Below are 15,833 nucleotides of genomic sequence, written 5' to 3' on the forward strand. Positions count from 1 at the left end.
TGGCAAAGTCAACAAATTAATTTTTCAAGGTGTTGCTGAATTTGTTCTGTCTGCTTTCCTGCAAAGGTCAATTTCACCAGTGCACCTGGAGCTTAAAAGCACTCACTCATTTCTTCTTTCAATCTCTGAGTGCTCAGGTTGTGCCAAGCAGTGGGGAGAGGCTGGTGAACAGACACAGTCCCGGCCTCGGGGAGCTCACACTGGCTCAGTGTGGTAAGTACCCTGGCGATGCATCTCCGGGGGCACAGAGCTCACATATCACCTAACATTAGGTCCAGCCCAAATCAGTTCAGAGGTGAGGAGTGATTAAGTGGCCAAGGGGATAGGTCTTATCTCTATTCTCAGAAATGGTTACTACTTTGACCTTGGCTTTCTCATTTGTAAGGAGGTAGCTCTTGTGGGGGAATTTTGCACCTCAAGGAACGCTGGCAATTTCTGGACATATTTTTGATTGTCACAATCGAGTGGAAGAGAACTATTGGCATTTAATAGATGGAGGCCAGGGATGTGGTAAACATCCTGTGAGACATAGGATGGTCCCCAACAGGGAATCACTCAGCCCAAGATGTCAGTAGGGCTGAGGCTGGGAGAAACTCTGAGTAACAAATCTCTAACTTTCTCTCTAGCTCCAAAGATTGTTTTCTGAAATGTTTTGCTTCTTTTAAGCTGATGAAAATGTTTACATTGCAGCTGTCTTCTCTTTGAGTAGAAAGTCATTTAATAATGTAGCACAGTCTCCTATAAAATACCAGAATCCACTTTATAACCTTCCTGTTGGGTTGCTAACCAAGTGAGGGGAAGTTTATTACCTCAGATCTTGGCAAGAACCTGAGCATCAATGGCCAACTTCCAGCTATTTGCAGGTTGATGGAAGAAGATTTCCATGAATAAATAATGGAAATCTACATGTCATACAAAACTTTTGTTTTAGGCAGTTTCATTATTTTTATAATGGGTTTTTATAAAAATATTAACTTTATAATGGAATTTGAATTTTTAAAAAAGTTATGAACTGGTATCAACAATCACCACCTTGAGTTTCATTTATCTTCCCAGCTCTTACCTTGCAGAGGGACTTGCTTCTAAGTAGTGAAACGGTTCAATGCAAGCAGCAATCAGGAGTGCCAACAAAAGATACCTATTAATCCTCAGACTGGGTTTTCACATCCTGAGGATTCCAAATTAGCTCTACTGTTTTATAACTTCTAGGCATTTGCATTTCTTTTTTGCGTTCCTCCTATGCTTCAGGCCCCATCCATAGCTCTCAAATGGTAGGGGGAGGTTAGCTCTGACTACTTCTCCAAGGAAAATCAAGAAGACAGAAGCATCCTGGAGTAAGGCTGGACGCACACACTTCAGTCCCCTGCTCCATGAAAGGAGAGGCTGCTGGTGGTAAGCCAGCAGGGCTCCTCAGCAAAGGGGGCTTTGGGGCTGACAGAGCCATGGAGTTATAGAAACCCAGATTTTCTAATCTCGACTCTTCCATTTACCAGTGACCTTGAACATAATCACCAAATTCTCGAAACCTCAGCTTCTTCATCTTTAAGATGGGGATACTAGAGCATACTTTGTAGATCTCCCCTGGGGCTTAAATGCAATGATCTATGTCAAGTGCTGGGTGATAGCCGGTTCTCCAGGACAGTGCAGCAGCTGCCGGTGTGGTGTCCCGGTTGGGGCCCACACATAGCAAGGAGACCGTGCTCAGCGTTATTCGACTCTGAAGGAGAGCCCAGGCTCTCTTTTGTTTCTGAAATAAAGAACTTCTGTTTATATGTCCTCCTCACCAGAATTCTACCAGGCATTTTGTAAAGAGCGAGCGTGCTCAAGAGAGCCAGGTCTTAGGGTAAGACCACAATACATTGAAAAATGCCTCTGCCCTCCTCCTGCACCTTACATCCTTTCCGACATTCTCTTTCATCTCCAAAACACATGAGTCACACAGTAAGACACAGGCATGTGAAGATCCAAAGGAAGGACCACGAAAAAGCGACACACACACACACACACACACACACACACACACTGTATGACTTCCCAATCCTGTCAGCACGTGAACACAGATACATTTAAATCTAAGCCCTCAGTGGAGGGTTGTGTTGGGTCAGTCCCCCCAACGTGAACTAGTTCCAGTTCAAACGCGTCTCACCAATCAGTGGCTTCCACTCTGAAGACAAATGACGATCTTGTCCAGAAAAGGTCCAGCCCAGACCCACACTGGCTTGCAAGAGTGGCGGTGGATGCCTCTCACCTCTTCCACTGCCTAGTTCTTCAAGGTGGCACAGGAAAGACCCGAGGTAGAATGTCAGAGATGCCACTGATGCTGTGAGGGAACACACGACAGCCTCACTTCCTCTGGGCAGAGCCTGCTGTGTATTTCAGTAGCAGAGCCAACTGGGAACCAACAGTTGGGAAACTTGGAACTCTCTAGGACAAACCTAAGCTTCTAAGGTAAATTTCAATCTGAGCCAAGGAGAAGCCTATAGGTAGCCAACCAGGGATTTCATTAATTCTGAATTCCTTGGCCTGACCTTCAGTTTCCGGTTACTCACCGTAATGGTTTGCCTCACAGACACAGGAGCTCCTGCATGGCTGTCACATCTGTGGAAAGAACAGGAAAAAATTTCTCTGAAGAAGGGCCTAACTTTTATGAGGTGGAAAATCAACAACACACTTGCTATCTTAATAACTTGAGAATATATTAGATGTATTTCTAATGTCCTAGAAGAAGACATTTCTTGATTAGAGCGTTGTGTTGAAAAAAAAATCTCAGAAACCTTTTCCTAGGATTGTTTAGGATCAACACTTGACATCTTTTTCACTCAGGTAGCCAAGAAGAAATTACATAATGGTGGATGTGGATTTGAACTCAGCATAAAGACATACTACCAAAAATAGTGCACATGTGCTGTGTGCTTACTACGTGTCAATGTTCTCATGCTGTATGCACCTTACCTCATTTAAAGACATTGCTCTTGAGAAGGGGATACTATGACTGCTGCCATTTTATGGACTTGGAGACAGAGGCCCAGAGAAATTAGGAGACTTAGCCCAACATACACAGTTAGTGAATGAGCTCAGAATTGGCCACAGGCTCATTAAATCCAGAGCCCTCCTTCTTAGCTGGTATGGCATTCTTGCAAATGGGAAAGAGATTTTCTATTTCTGTACATTTTTATTTTGAAGAGAGATTAGGTCAAGGCCAGCCTCAACAATTCACAAGGCAATGTTTAAAAAGCAAACCTTATAAAACAGAATGGCTTCTCCATGGTTATGTTTATAGAAATGCCTTATTTACTATAAAACCATCTTGGAGAACAATTACGCTTCTACTGTTCCTGTTGCTTCTCTCGGATTCAGTAGAAGGTGAAAAATTTACAAGGCATGGGTCCCAAATTGAGATAGATTTTGATCTTTTAGATTCATAATCTTATGCCAAGGAGCACTCGGCCTGAATTACAGCACATGATTTAATAGACAGTAATGACTCACTGCCCTGTATGAAACGAGGTCCTCTCCTTCCCTAAGAGAACAGCAAAGGGAATCGAGAATTAAACAAATGAACTGGGACTTGAGGTCAGATCAGTCAAAAGTGGCAAGATGCAGTTTCCTTTATTGGAACTCCTAGCTGCTTTGTGCTTCCCCAGAGTTGGGCATAAAACCTGGGAGGCCAGTTATACATGTTAAAGATATTCAACTATAATTGACAGTTTAGCACAAATTTTAAACAGAAATTGAAATAAAGATCAAGGACTGTGTTTCACATTACTCTGAAACACCAGCTCTAAATGTATACTATCTAGACCTTAATTACTGCTTTTCTTTTTCTTTTCCCTATAGTCTTATTTTTTTTTAAGATTTTATTTATTCATGAGAAACACAGGGAGAGAGGCAGAGACATAGGCAGAGGGAGAGGGTTGTCTGCAGGGAGCCTGATGCAGGACTCAATACTAGGACCCCGGGATCACGACCTGAGCCAAAAGAGCTCAACCACTGAGCCACCCAGCGCCCCTCCCCACAGTCTTATTGAACCTGCTAGCTGCCCTCCCATCAGGCACTATTTTGAGTGCTTCAGAGGAAACAAATAGGTCTGTTCAGAGGGACCCTGTTCAGAGCCTTTACAGTAGCAAAGATTAGATGCATAAAGAGCCAAAATACAAGCAAAGAGGCAGTGAGGACAATAAGGAGATATGATGTTCAATGTCCTGAGTGTGCAGAGGTGCAGGTGAGCACATCCTACAGGCGGGCCAGTGAACAGGGGAGGCCACGGGATAAGGTGGCAGTTGAACTGGTATGAGAGAGTGAAGAATAGCGTGAGCAAAAACCTGGAGACAGCCAAGGAGTTTGGGAACTGGCAAGTGATTGAATTTTGCCAGAGCCAAGAGAACAGGCCAGATTGTGAAGACTCTTTCCCCAGCCCTGGGGGCCACAGCCATCACCAGGCGCCCCTGCAGCTCACCAGGCCTCCAATCTAACTTGGAGTGTGGGCAGCTGGGGCAGGGATCCATTCCTGAGCACGACAGGAGGTGACTCAGAGGGTGGCAGGAGATGACAGAGCATCACTGGGTGCAAGGGTGTGCTGGTGGGCCATGCTGTGTGTGCCCAGTGGGTTTACTGGCCGGGTGTAGGACTCAGGTGTCTTGGAGGCCCAGAGTCTCTGCACATACTCAGGCCCTTCTAAAAGTGAATTTATGTTTCTGATGTAACTGGTTTTCACTTGCAGGGCAAATGAAGGCAGCAGCAGTGTCATGGAAGCTATGTTGAGAAATGTCCTCTGGACCAGTGATTCCAGGGACACAAAGCAACCTCATCTGCATTTGCTCTCAAGCCTTCCTGGGGCCACATCTTGAAGATCTCTCACATACAACCCTACACTCATTCTGCCTATTAAACTTCTGTAATTTCTCTCCTGGACTCCTCTCCATCCTTCATACCACCAACAGTGATCTCTCTAAAATGCAAATGTGATCTTATCAATCCCCTGCTTAAAAACCTTGCAAAGTATTAACATCTGAACTCAATGCAAGGCTCTTCTTTCATCTGATGAGCCTCCCAGACCACCCCTCACCCTTCAAGCCTTATGCCCCCGTACTCCCCTCATCTACAGGTACCTGTAAGCTATGCTTTCTGAATTTATTTCACTTCCATAAAATATTCTCTCTTGTCTCTATATCTTTGCTGATACTATTCAGAAATTCTCACTCACTACATTAGAGTATGGCTCAAAAATATTCTTTTTAAAAACCAGAACCACAGGTGACTTCCGCCAAGTACTGATGGAGCACGCTCTAAGCACTGGCCACTGAAGAGCTTCATCTGGGTGACCGTGGGTGATTCAGACCCTCCTTGTCCCAAATGGACTCCGTGTCTTCCTTCCAACAGATCCTGTTGATTTACACTCAGAAACCACCCATACCTCTACATCTCCTCATTTATACCCCAGTTAAGACATTTTCATCTGCCGCCTTTAGTTTGCACTCGTCCATTATCTGTCCCTCTGAGTTTTGTTCCAATCCAATCCATTCCCTACACTTCAGCCAGAGTGTTCAGTATAAAGTGAATCATGCTACTTCGCTGTGTAACATTTTAATGATGCCCATTTGCTGTCAAGTGAAAGTTCAAATTCTTCTCTGCATTCATAGGGCCCTAGATGATCTAGTCCACATACACTCCCCAGCCTCGTTTCTTACCTTTGTATATCCCTCTGCAATAGGGAATTGGCAGATCTCTGAGCATCTGCACAGATTGTGGCTGAAACATTTTTCTACCACCTGGTTGCCTGGACAACTCTCATCCCTTTGAACAATCACTGTTGATGTCATTTGCCCTGGAAGACCTATAAAGACTCAAGACTTAATGTACCATACACTTTCTCCTATGTGCTCCTAGAGGATGGAACTTCCCCATCTTAGCTCTAGCATTCTATGTTTCTCTATTTCCATTTTGCTGTCCTCACAAGACTAAAGAAAGCAAGGTTGCATTCTGCAGTGCCATTCACAGTATTTATTCCTTGAGCACTCTCCATTGAATAAATAAGCAAATGTGTTCCTTTTTATCCTCATTACATCTGCTCTTCCCAGCTTTCTCATCATCCACTGAGTTTCCTAAGTCAGAAAGGATAGTTAACCGCCATTCCTCCTTCTTCTTCACCCACCATATCCCATTCCCAGGTTCTCATGATTCTACATTCTAAACCGTGCACGAAACTGTCCGCTTTTTGCCCTCCTCCCTGCTTGCTCCCTCATCCATCATCTCAACAGTCCCTTACCTGGTCAATCTGACTTGAGTTTTGCCCTCTCCAGTCTTTCCTTGTGCTGTAACTAGGTCAATCTTTCAGCCTTGGCTCTATCAGCATTGCTTTGGGGTGGGCTGTTAGCAAAATGGGCTACTTAGCAACATCTCTGACCTCTCACCCACTGGATGCCCATACTTCCCACCCTTCAGTTGTGGAAGCCAGAAATGTCTTCTGGGGGTGAAACTGCCCCTGGTTGAGAAGCACCAAGCTAAAATGATCTTTGTAAAATGAAGATCTGTTTATGTCACTCCTCTGCTTACAAACTAGCAATGGAGGGGAACCTGGGTGGCTCAGTCGACTGAGCGTCCAACTCTTGATCTCAGCTCAGGTCCTGACCTCCGGGTTGTGAAACTGGGCCCCACACTGGGCTCTGCATGGAGCCTACTTAAATAAAAAACAAAAACTGGCAATGGATAAAATAGACATATGTACCTGCAGACATGCATTGAATATGCCAAAATATTTTAGTGTTTCTCCAGGGCAGTGGGTTGTGGGTGATTTTACACACACACACACACACATACATATATACACACACATATATACATATACAATATATATACTGTATATGTGTATATACATATACACAAATACATATATATGTATATACATATACACAAATACAGTATATATATATGAAAAATACATATATAATATATATATAAGGAAAAATGGTATTAGTAAAAGTGATTAATGACTTCCCATTGTCTACAGGATCAAATCTAAGAGCTTTTACAGTAGGAAAGATTAGATATCCAAGCTTTTCAGCACTGCATGACCTTAGCACTGCCAGTCCCTGTGTTATGGCCAAGGCCAACCTCTCCCAGTCCATCTCTTACTGGTCTCACCTTATACTGGGTCACTGAACCTCAGTGACCTACAGGAGTTCTTGCTTTTTCTAGCCTCCACACCCTGGCTGTGTCAGTTTTTCTGCCTGGCACAACCTCCTGCCTCTTAATTACCTAGCTCAATCCTGTATGTCTTTTGGCAATTGGCTTTCCTCTTCCGGGAAGGCTTCAGGTCCTCTAGTCTGAGTTAAGTACTTCTCCTGTATGTCGTCATGGTGGGAATACCATATACCCTCCCTATCACTCACCATACAACACCATGACCACTGGCTGGTGGTCAGGCGGCTGTCACCCGGGCTGCAGTTAGGCCAGAGGGTATCTCTATGTGAATTCCATAGGGCATCCCTTCCTCAAGATACTTACTGTCATTTGTAAGAAACCTGCCATAAGAGATACACACACTCATCATGCTCTGGCCCATCCTGGAGTTGTGCGGCTCACCTTTGCCTGCTTCCATGCAATACTCTGCTGTTCCCTACTATATTGCGAAGTTCTCCAGCAGGGACTGTGCCTTATCTTCACGATTTTATCTTCAATACCAACCACAGTATCTGATCCAGAGGAAGACTTTGATAAAAGCTCAATAAATAAACAAAAGAGAGAAACTGTCACATGGACAAACTATAGCCACACGGGGAGTTCTGACAGCTCTTGCCACGGTAGGAACAGGAAGCTGGGCTGCCGTGGTATCCAACCTGGCTGAGCACCTGAATATCTCAGAGAATTCAAAATAAATCAGTGAAGTTCCCTTCACTGCCCTACTTCAGACCTTCTGGATCAGAATCCCAGAGCTGGGGCCTGTGTGTCTGCCATTATTTTTAAATGGCTGATGAGATTATACTAATGATCAGCCCTTCACCTGGGAGCCAGTAGCCACCAAAGGCCACCCAAGGATGAAACTCAAAACCACTCCCCTTGTCATGCCTTTCCCCTTGTCATCACAACCCTCCCGTCTACCTGTGGAGACCACACCTGGGGTCACTGAAAGAGCACTTCCAAAGAAGGATTTTGCTTACTCTGACTTCTCCTCCCATCAAGGTGTCCTAGATTTTTGTGTCTTCGAACTCAGACATTTGTAGTGAGCGGCATGTGTAGTGAGTGACAGAGTAAAAAAGAGAATGGCCAGAATCCAGGGGAAAAAAATATCATCCACCTTTTCAATTTTCCAAAACAGCAGGTGAATGTCTTGCTTACATAAACTGGGGCTGCAGCTGGAGTGTCTGAGCTGTGTACACCCCGCAGATCAGGCAAATTTGGGCAGGTCTGAAGAGCAGCGAGGTGGATCTACCAAAGCTCTTTGCATCTCAAGGGGAAAAAAAAAATCTTCCCGAAGCTACAGGGTAATGGGCATGCACTCTTCTCTGGAGAGCAGCTGAGCTTGCTAATCACAACCACATAGTGGGTACTTACATGCTAAGCACTGTGATGGTTCTCAAAAGAGGTGATCTTAAATTTAATTGTACCTGCCACTCATAAGCATTATGAACTATTTCCCTCGTCTTTTCACTTTCCCCTAATCCTTGGGACTACAACAAAGGAAGGAGTAGGAGGGGAAATCCATAAACCTAAAATCGCCATGATGAACTGGTGGCACAAAGCTATATAGTTTTGAGAATGTGAGTGGCCCCCTTGAAGGGGTAGCTTTGCTGTGGATCATGTGGTAGCATGAGACACAGAGTGGCATGCACAGCATGTATTCATGGTGGGGAGGGGATCGTTGGAATCATGGGGGTCTGGAATAAGGAATGAACAGCTGTCGATACTCTTTGGCAGCCAGAAAGACTGCATTTATAAGCTCATGACATACACTATTGGGTATTTGCTGTACTCCATAGAAGGATTTTTCGAGGCTCCAGGTTACTGAAATTTTGTGCTAGGGGGCTGAGTACTATGTCACAGGCACTAGATGCCCTGTAATAAGACATGAGGAGACAAGACATACAGGGAAATGTTGGGGGAAAGATACTTGCAATATACATGTATACTTCTCTTGAATTTATTGGCCAGCAATAAACAAATCAACACAAGTGGAAAATATTTTTCCTTTTTTCCTGGGGCTGGGGAAGGGTCACAGGGGATATAGCTCAATCATTTATAAATAGGATTAAAATAGCAATGGAATGGGGCATCTGGGTGTCTCAGTCAGTTGAGTGTCCGCCTCTTGGTTTTGGCTCAGGTCCTTATCTCAGGCTCCTGGGATTCGGCCCTGAGTTGGGTTCCACACTCAGCTCTTGGGAGTCTGCTTAGAATTGTTTCCCCTCTGCTCCTTCCCCTGCTCTTACTCTCTCAAAGAAGTCAATAGAGTCTTTAAAAAATAATGAGATAATTTGGGAAGTACATAGATTTGGGAGGAGAAACTAGTCATATTTGAAGCAGACATGGGAAACCTTTTTTGCCTTTTTGTTAATTCATTAAGTCACCATGTTTCCATATCTTTTTATCCACTCGTAGGAAATCAAGCCTCAGTAGGTCATATATTTTTACTGGCTGGGCCTTTCTAAAGTAGGTATCTGATGAAATGACTAAATCCATTTTTTTCTGGGGAAGAATTATCCATGATCCAGTGTCATTTCTTGGTTAAACCACAGCTTAAAAGATGAAAAGAAATTTCTCTGATACTCAAGTATTTCAGGGCTGAACAGAAAGCTGTATTTTGCCTAGAGGGATTGGTTTTCTTTCTGTGATTTGCAAAAGATTCTCTGAACTGCTTTGCTGACTTGTTCTCCAGAGCACAGAGTGTGACAAAGTCTAGCCTAGGTGGCCTTGGCAAGTAGAAACCTGACTGACCTGGCACAGAATGGCTCTGCTCTCCTGGGCTCTTTGTCAGTTCTTCCTGGTGCATTACAGGCAAGGAGGAGCTCCTGAGTCATGTATTTGGAAGGCTGATTTTGTATTTCAAAAGCTCAGAACTGCCAAAGAAAGTTAGGTTCTACTTAAGCGTAAAGAGTCCCTAGAAATGTTCAACACACAACTAATATTCCTACCATAGTACAACACTCTCTAAGACCACCCCCTGGCCACGCGCGTGCACACACACACACTCAGGATTTATATCCAAATATTTAGGTCACGCACATATTTAAAAATAAAAAGACATATTTTTGCAGTTTATCTACTGAAACTTCTCAGGAACAAAAAACATGCCTTTATAATACTCTGCGTCCTCACCATTAATAAATATTTATCTCCATTTATGGTTTGAAAGTAGAATGTATTTAGAGAAGACAAATTCTGAAAACTGCTTAACATATGCATATATACTTTAAGGATAAAATCTGTTTCACTTCTGCATTCTGATTTTTATTTTCAGTTTGTATGGTTAAAAGAAGGCTACATGTCATTTTGGCACACAGGAAGGACGATTGCTAAATAAATTTTGCTAAGTTGTGATTTTTTTTTTTCACCTTGGTCTATGACCAGAAAACATGATACCCAGATGGAAGATTCTAGATTTGCTGTCTTTGATCCACTTTTGCAGTGACTTGCAATATGAGCTTGGAAATAACTTGTCCACAGAGTGAACAGGTTTCTCAACTTTTCCTGGTTTACTGATGTTAGATTGTGCAGCTGTATAAAACTCTGCCTTAAAGAAACTTACCTAAAACACAAAGTACACCATCAGTCCCAGCTACACCACACATCAGGAAGATTTCTCTTGTCCTTAAAAATCCGCATTTCCTCAAAAGGACATACCCTTTGATTTCGAATCCCCAAATGAGAGAATTACTAGCATTTCAAACATTCTTTTTTTTTTTGGAAGGGGGGGATTTCAAACATTCTTACAAAGAAAAGCAACTCACCTATTTGAAGAGTACTTCCTTACAAGTGACTCTGGTAGAGATGGTCACCTAAACCTACATTCTGTTCAGCTCTTCGTTATTTCAGCAAAGACAAAAGCAGTCTCAGGTGAAAGCTGGAAGCGAAAAAACCTTCCATCCAACCCAAGAGGGGAGGGCAGAGTTCTGTTCTGCAGGTTTGGGAGCCTCATCACACACCCCACCAAGTGGCGTGCGCTGTTTTCCAGCAAGAGTGACCTCCAGCACCTATTTAGTGCAGCAATGCACTCCTAATGGTTTGACGGCACACATCACGTGTGAAGCCAACACCACAAGAGGGTGGGAAGCTTTTCAACCAGGAAGACATGCTGAAAATATTCAGCAGTCAGCTCGATTGCATGTAGGCAAAGCCTTGCTTGTTTTTCACAAAACAATCCAACAACTAATGAGTCAAGATGAACCGATTTACACCGTTCTACACTGAGAGCTATTTGGAACTCTGCCTGCCCCCCAGAGCTTCCTCTTTTCCTTTACCTTAAGTTTAAATTCTGGAAAACCACATCAGAACAGCTGTCCCGAACACCACTCAGCACAGTAATATCTTTATTTCCTCAATTTTAAAATGCAAGTTTTCTCTACTCTCTTTGCTCATCTCCTTTGCTTTGAAATCATCTTTATACCCCATCTCTCCTTGTGACCACAGATACACACCCCCCCAAGCAAAAAGTTGTTTTGATTTAAAGATATCTTCCAGACCAGAGCATAGAACAGGTTCTTGAAACAGCAGAGAAAGTCAATTATTATTTCCCAACATTTAACCCGTCATTCACTCAGTGCACTCCCTGGGACCTGTGCAATTGGTTAGAAGTTGGCTTTCAAAGGAGCCAAGTTTCATGATTGCAGAAGGACTTTGTCCCGCTGCGAGTTTAGTCCTGTTTCCTTTGTTAGTATCTGAATTTAAAGCCTAAGAACAAACATTAAACATTCTGAACGCAAAACAGGCTACTGGCCTCAGAGCTGTCACATGATCTGGGTTTAACTCACCCTTTCTGTCCTAGCGATTGAAGCTTGAAAGTCTCCTTTCTGGATTTTCTGAATGAGAACAGGGAAGCAAAGGATGATCTGAAGCTCAGCCGAGAAGAAATGGATGTTGGGTTTCTTTGATGAGGTGTATTTTTAGATCTTGATGTTTGTGATTCTGTGGAATCTAGGGGGACATTGTAGACATCTGGCATCACTCAATATTTCCAGGTAACTATATCTCAGAGAACTAAGACTCCACTCTTGCTTCCCACCTCTGTTTATGCAGACTGAAACGCTGCAGGCACCCCCACAGAAAGACTACAGGAACTTAGGGAAGCCCTGTGCCTCTGATGGTTCTGCTGAGTAGAGAAAATCCTCATAAAGAATGGGGAGCCTTTCAATGCACTGTGAACTGTGGGCTGCACTTCTGCACACCAGCTGCACAAATCCATCCAAAGTTGTATGGAAGGGGTCAAGGCCCTCTTCAACTTTCAGGTTGCTTTTAGCCACCTGTCCTTCAGATATTTTTATTTTAGTGTTTTAAAACCATAGTGGTAGACACCAAGTAACTTTTTACTCCAAAGAAAGTGAAGGAAAAGAAAATTAAGCCATTTAGAGTGTTCCTTATTCCCATCAAAAATCTATCTCTGTGTTTGTGTATTTGCTACATATATGGTTTATATGTATACAAGCCTGAAATATAAATATGTCCAATATATGTACAGATAATACATAGTTATATGTGTGAGAATTTAAAATTCTAAGGCAACCAACACATACTAAGTCTATAATGCTGTAATATATTTGGGCATGCTGAATTTATAAGTATTAGAGAGATTAAGGTAAGGGGAGAGATTAAGGTAACCTGGTATATATGGAGTTAATTTCAAAATCTGGACTATGAGTCTTTTTAGATAGATCTGTTAATGATGGGAGTTATAAAATATTGTCAACATAAGTTTAGAAATATTGTTAAAAAAAAGAAATATTGTTACATGTTTTTTGATGTTACTAATGTTAGTAACACACAAGAAAAAGTAGTCCATGTGACTATATCAGTAGGAAGACACTCTACACTGTTTTAGTAGTTTATAATTTTGAATGGACTTTGTTATTCTCACAATAGTCGTGTGAAAGTAGGTTTTATTATCCTCATTTACAGATAAAGAAAGTGATTGGTGAAGATAAGTGACATGTGAACAGTGACACAGTTGGGATGTTCAAAGAAAGCATTTACCTATGGAGCTCTTCTATGCCCTTCCCCCTCCCTCCTCCTTCTGCATCACCATCTCATTCATTTAAGTGCCTACTGTGTTCCAGTCTAGTTCTTTATACATATACAATGACCCTATGAGGTGTATCATCATACCCTTTTAAAGATGAGAAAACTGAAGCTTATAGAGAATAAGTAACTTGAACAGTCACATGGATTCTGATCTAATAGAGAGTACAGAGAGAGTGGAGATTTGAATCCAAGTCTTTTTTAGTATCGATGTCTGTTCTTAACCACTATGCTATCTTGCCTGATTCTAGAAACACCCCACCCCCCAAAGACATTACAGCACATTTTCTTTTTTTTTTTTTACAGCACATTTTCTGTTCACTCTTTTCATTATTTGTTAGGTTATAAAACTTTTGTTCCTTATGATTTAAAAATAGTCCTAAATATGGATTGGTTAAATTAGAGAGCCACTGAGTCATTATCTAGTATACTGTGCCATAAGAAAAAAACTTTTAGGGCAGCCCTGGTGGTGCAGCAGTTTAGCACCACCTTCAGCTTGGGGTGTAATCCTAGAGACCTGGGATTGAGTCCCATGTTGGTCTCCCTGCATGGAGCCTGCTTCTCCCTCTGCCTGTGTCTCTGCCTCTCTCTCTCTCTCTCTGTCTGTCATGAATAAATAAATAAAATCTTTAAAAAAAGAAAAAAATTAGATCTAAATTTTTTCTCACCATTTTCTGCCATTGTCTTCCTTAGCCTGTATGTAAGTGGTTGTTTCAACATTTGGCTAACATCTGCTTCATTGCAAAACTTTTTTCTTTGAATTTCTTCAAACCATTCGCCAGTCACTCCTTGAAGCCATCTGATATCCCTCTTTGTGTTCTGGAGTTTGCTGAAATAAAGCAAAAATATCAATGCACCCTTTAAATTACTTCATATTAAGTAAAAATTCATGCAATAGGAGCTAAATGTGAGCTAGTGGGAGAGCTACATAAACTCTGAGTCTAAGGAGGGAAATGGGTTCTAGTCAGAATTCCCTTTTCACTACCATGTACATATTTTAGTTGTATTTTTCTAAATGACAATCTAAAAGTTTTTGCTAATCATTAAAATAATCAAGCTGGTGATGACAAACTGGGATGAGCATTATGTGAACCCGACCTAATAGAGTTGAATGATTGATGGTTTAATGACATGGAAAAACCAGAATATTCTAGTTCTGATTACTCGTTTGCTCATTCATTCATTCATTCATTCATTGTTTATTAAGCAATGTCCATGTACCAGTCCAGTGTAGACAGTGGGGATTCAACACTGATTATAATAGATAGGGTTCTTACTTGCTCATCCAGTGGCCAAAGATAAAAGTTTACAAGCAGAGAAGAAATGACTGAATGTAATGATTTTAGATAATAAAATTCCTGAAACACAAAAGTCCATGAATGACTTTACAGCTAATGCTTAGTAGTCAAGGCCAGTGTGGCTTGAGATGGATAGGAAAAACTATCCAGAGCATAACTGTGTCTGCCCCACACTTTCCAAACACCAGACTTGAAGTCTTATCATTCCTTCTTTATCCTTTTCCCCTGCCTTCTCCTGCTATGTCCTCTTTCAAATGAAAATGTTGGCTGCGTTCTTAATTAAATCACTGGTTGTGATCTTTCTTTTTTTAAGATTTTATTTATTTATTCATGAGAGACACACAGAGAGAGGCAGTGACACAGGGAGAGGGAGAAGCAGGCTCCCTGTGGGGAGCCCCATGCAGGACTTAATCCCAGGACCTCAAGATCACAATCTGAACCGAAGGCAGACGCTCAACCACTGAGCCAACCAGGTATCCCTCTTTCTTTTCTTTTTTTTTTAAAAGGAGATCATTTTTTTCTATTTCAGGAAAGCCCTTAGAACTGTTTGGAAGTGAGAGGTGCTTAATTCAGGGAGTGAGAGAGAGAGGGAGAGGAAGAGCGAGTGTGGGCACCCGGGACGGGCAAACAGAGCAGAAAGAGGAGTCTGAAATATACAATGTAAATCTCTTAAAGTCGTCAGTTTGGCACAGGCCTGGGATTGCTGATGGGCTCTAAGCTTGGGAAGTTCTGCTGTTTGGGAAAGAATTTCATGTAATTCTGCAGCAGATACCCTTTATCCAGGGTCCTCTGTGAAGCACAAGTATTGGAGAGTTTGTATTATTAAGCAAATGGGGAGTAAGAGGGCTACAGAGTGGCAAATTTGGGGTTAATGAATCAAGGTGGTTGCAACTCAGGCTCCTGCTTAGGGCTATGATACTGTCATTTTATAAAATAATCAAGAAGGAAGCCAGAGGCCAGCCTGCCCAGACTTGCATTTTGAAATGCATTAGGCAGCAGTCCTCATGTCCAGCCCACAACATCCACTTTGGTGCTTCCATTTGTCATTGCCATCCCTCTGACACCTGGTCACTCCTGTCTCTACTGCCACTTCCCTTACTAGCAGATTGAGAGACCACAGGTAACTTTCTAATCAGTATTGGCTGCTTCCAACTTTACAACACCTCACTTACTAATGTCCCACATTTGTTCAGCACCTCTGCTCTCTCAAAGTCCTTTGTAGTTGTTGGAGCCTGACACTCAGCACCCCTCCTCCTCCATTTCTTTTCTTTCTTTTTTTTTTTTTTAAGATTTTATTTATTTATTCATGAGACA

At 42.3% G+C, this 15,833-nt stretch overlaps 1 protein-coding gene across 8 annotated transcripts in view; it reads right to left on the reverse strand.

The window, feature by feature from the left end:
* Positions 1-15,833, reverse strand: part of EXPH5 (exophilin 5) — a 93,151-nt gene that overhangs the window by 17,275 nt on the left and 60,043 nt on the right. For 4 of the 8 annotated variants that reach the window (XM_072821861.1, XM_072821860.1, XM_072821859.1 and 1 more), the window contains exons 2-4: positions 13,890-14,050; positions 11,961-12,123; positions 2,550-2,598 (exon numbers count right to left, since the gene is read on the reverse strand). In XM_072821861.1, the coding sequence (XP_072677962.1) occupies positions 2,550-2,598; positions 11,961-12,123; positions 13,890-14,050 (373 nt within the window). Of the gene's footprint in view, positions 1-2,146; positions 2,321-2,549; positions 2,599-10,940; positions 11,219-11,960; positions 12,124-13,889; positions 14,051-15,833 lie in introns of those variants that run through there. The other 4 variants (XM_072821866.1, XM_072821865.1, XM_072821864.1 and 1 more) reach the window with 4 other exon arrangements.

This window comes from Canis lupus, chromosome 3 (genome assembly GCF_048164855.1).
Source record: "Canis lupus baileyi chromosome 3, mCanLup2.hap1, whole genome shotgun sequence".
Lineage (NCBI taxonomy): Eukaryota > Metazoa > Chordata > Mammalia > Carnivora > Canidae > Canis > Canis lupus.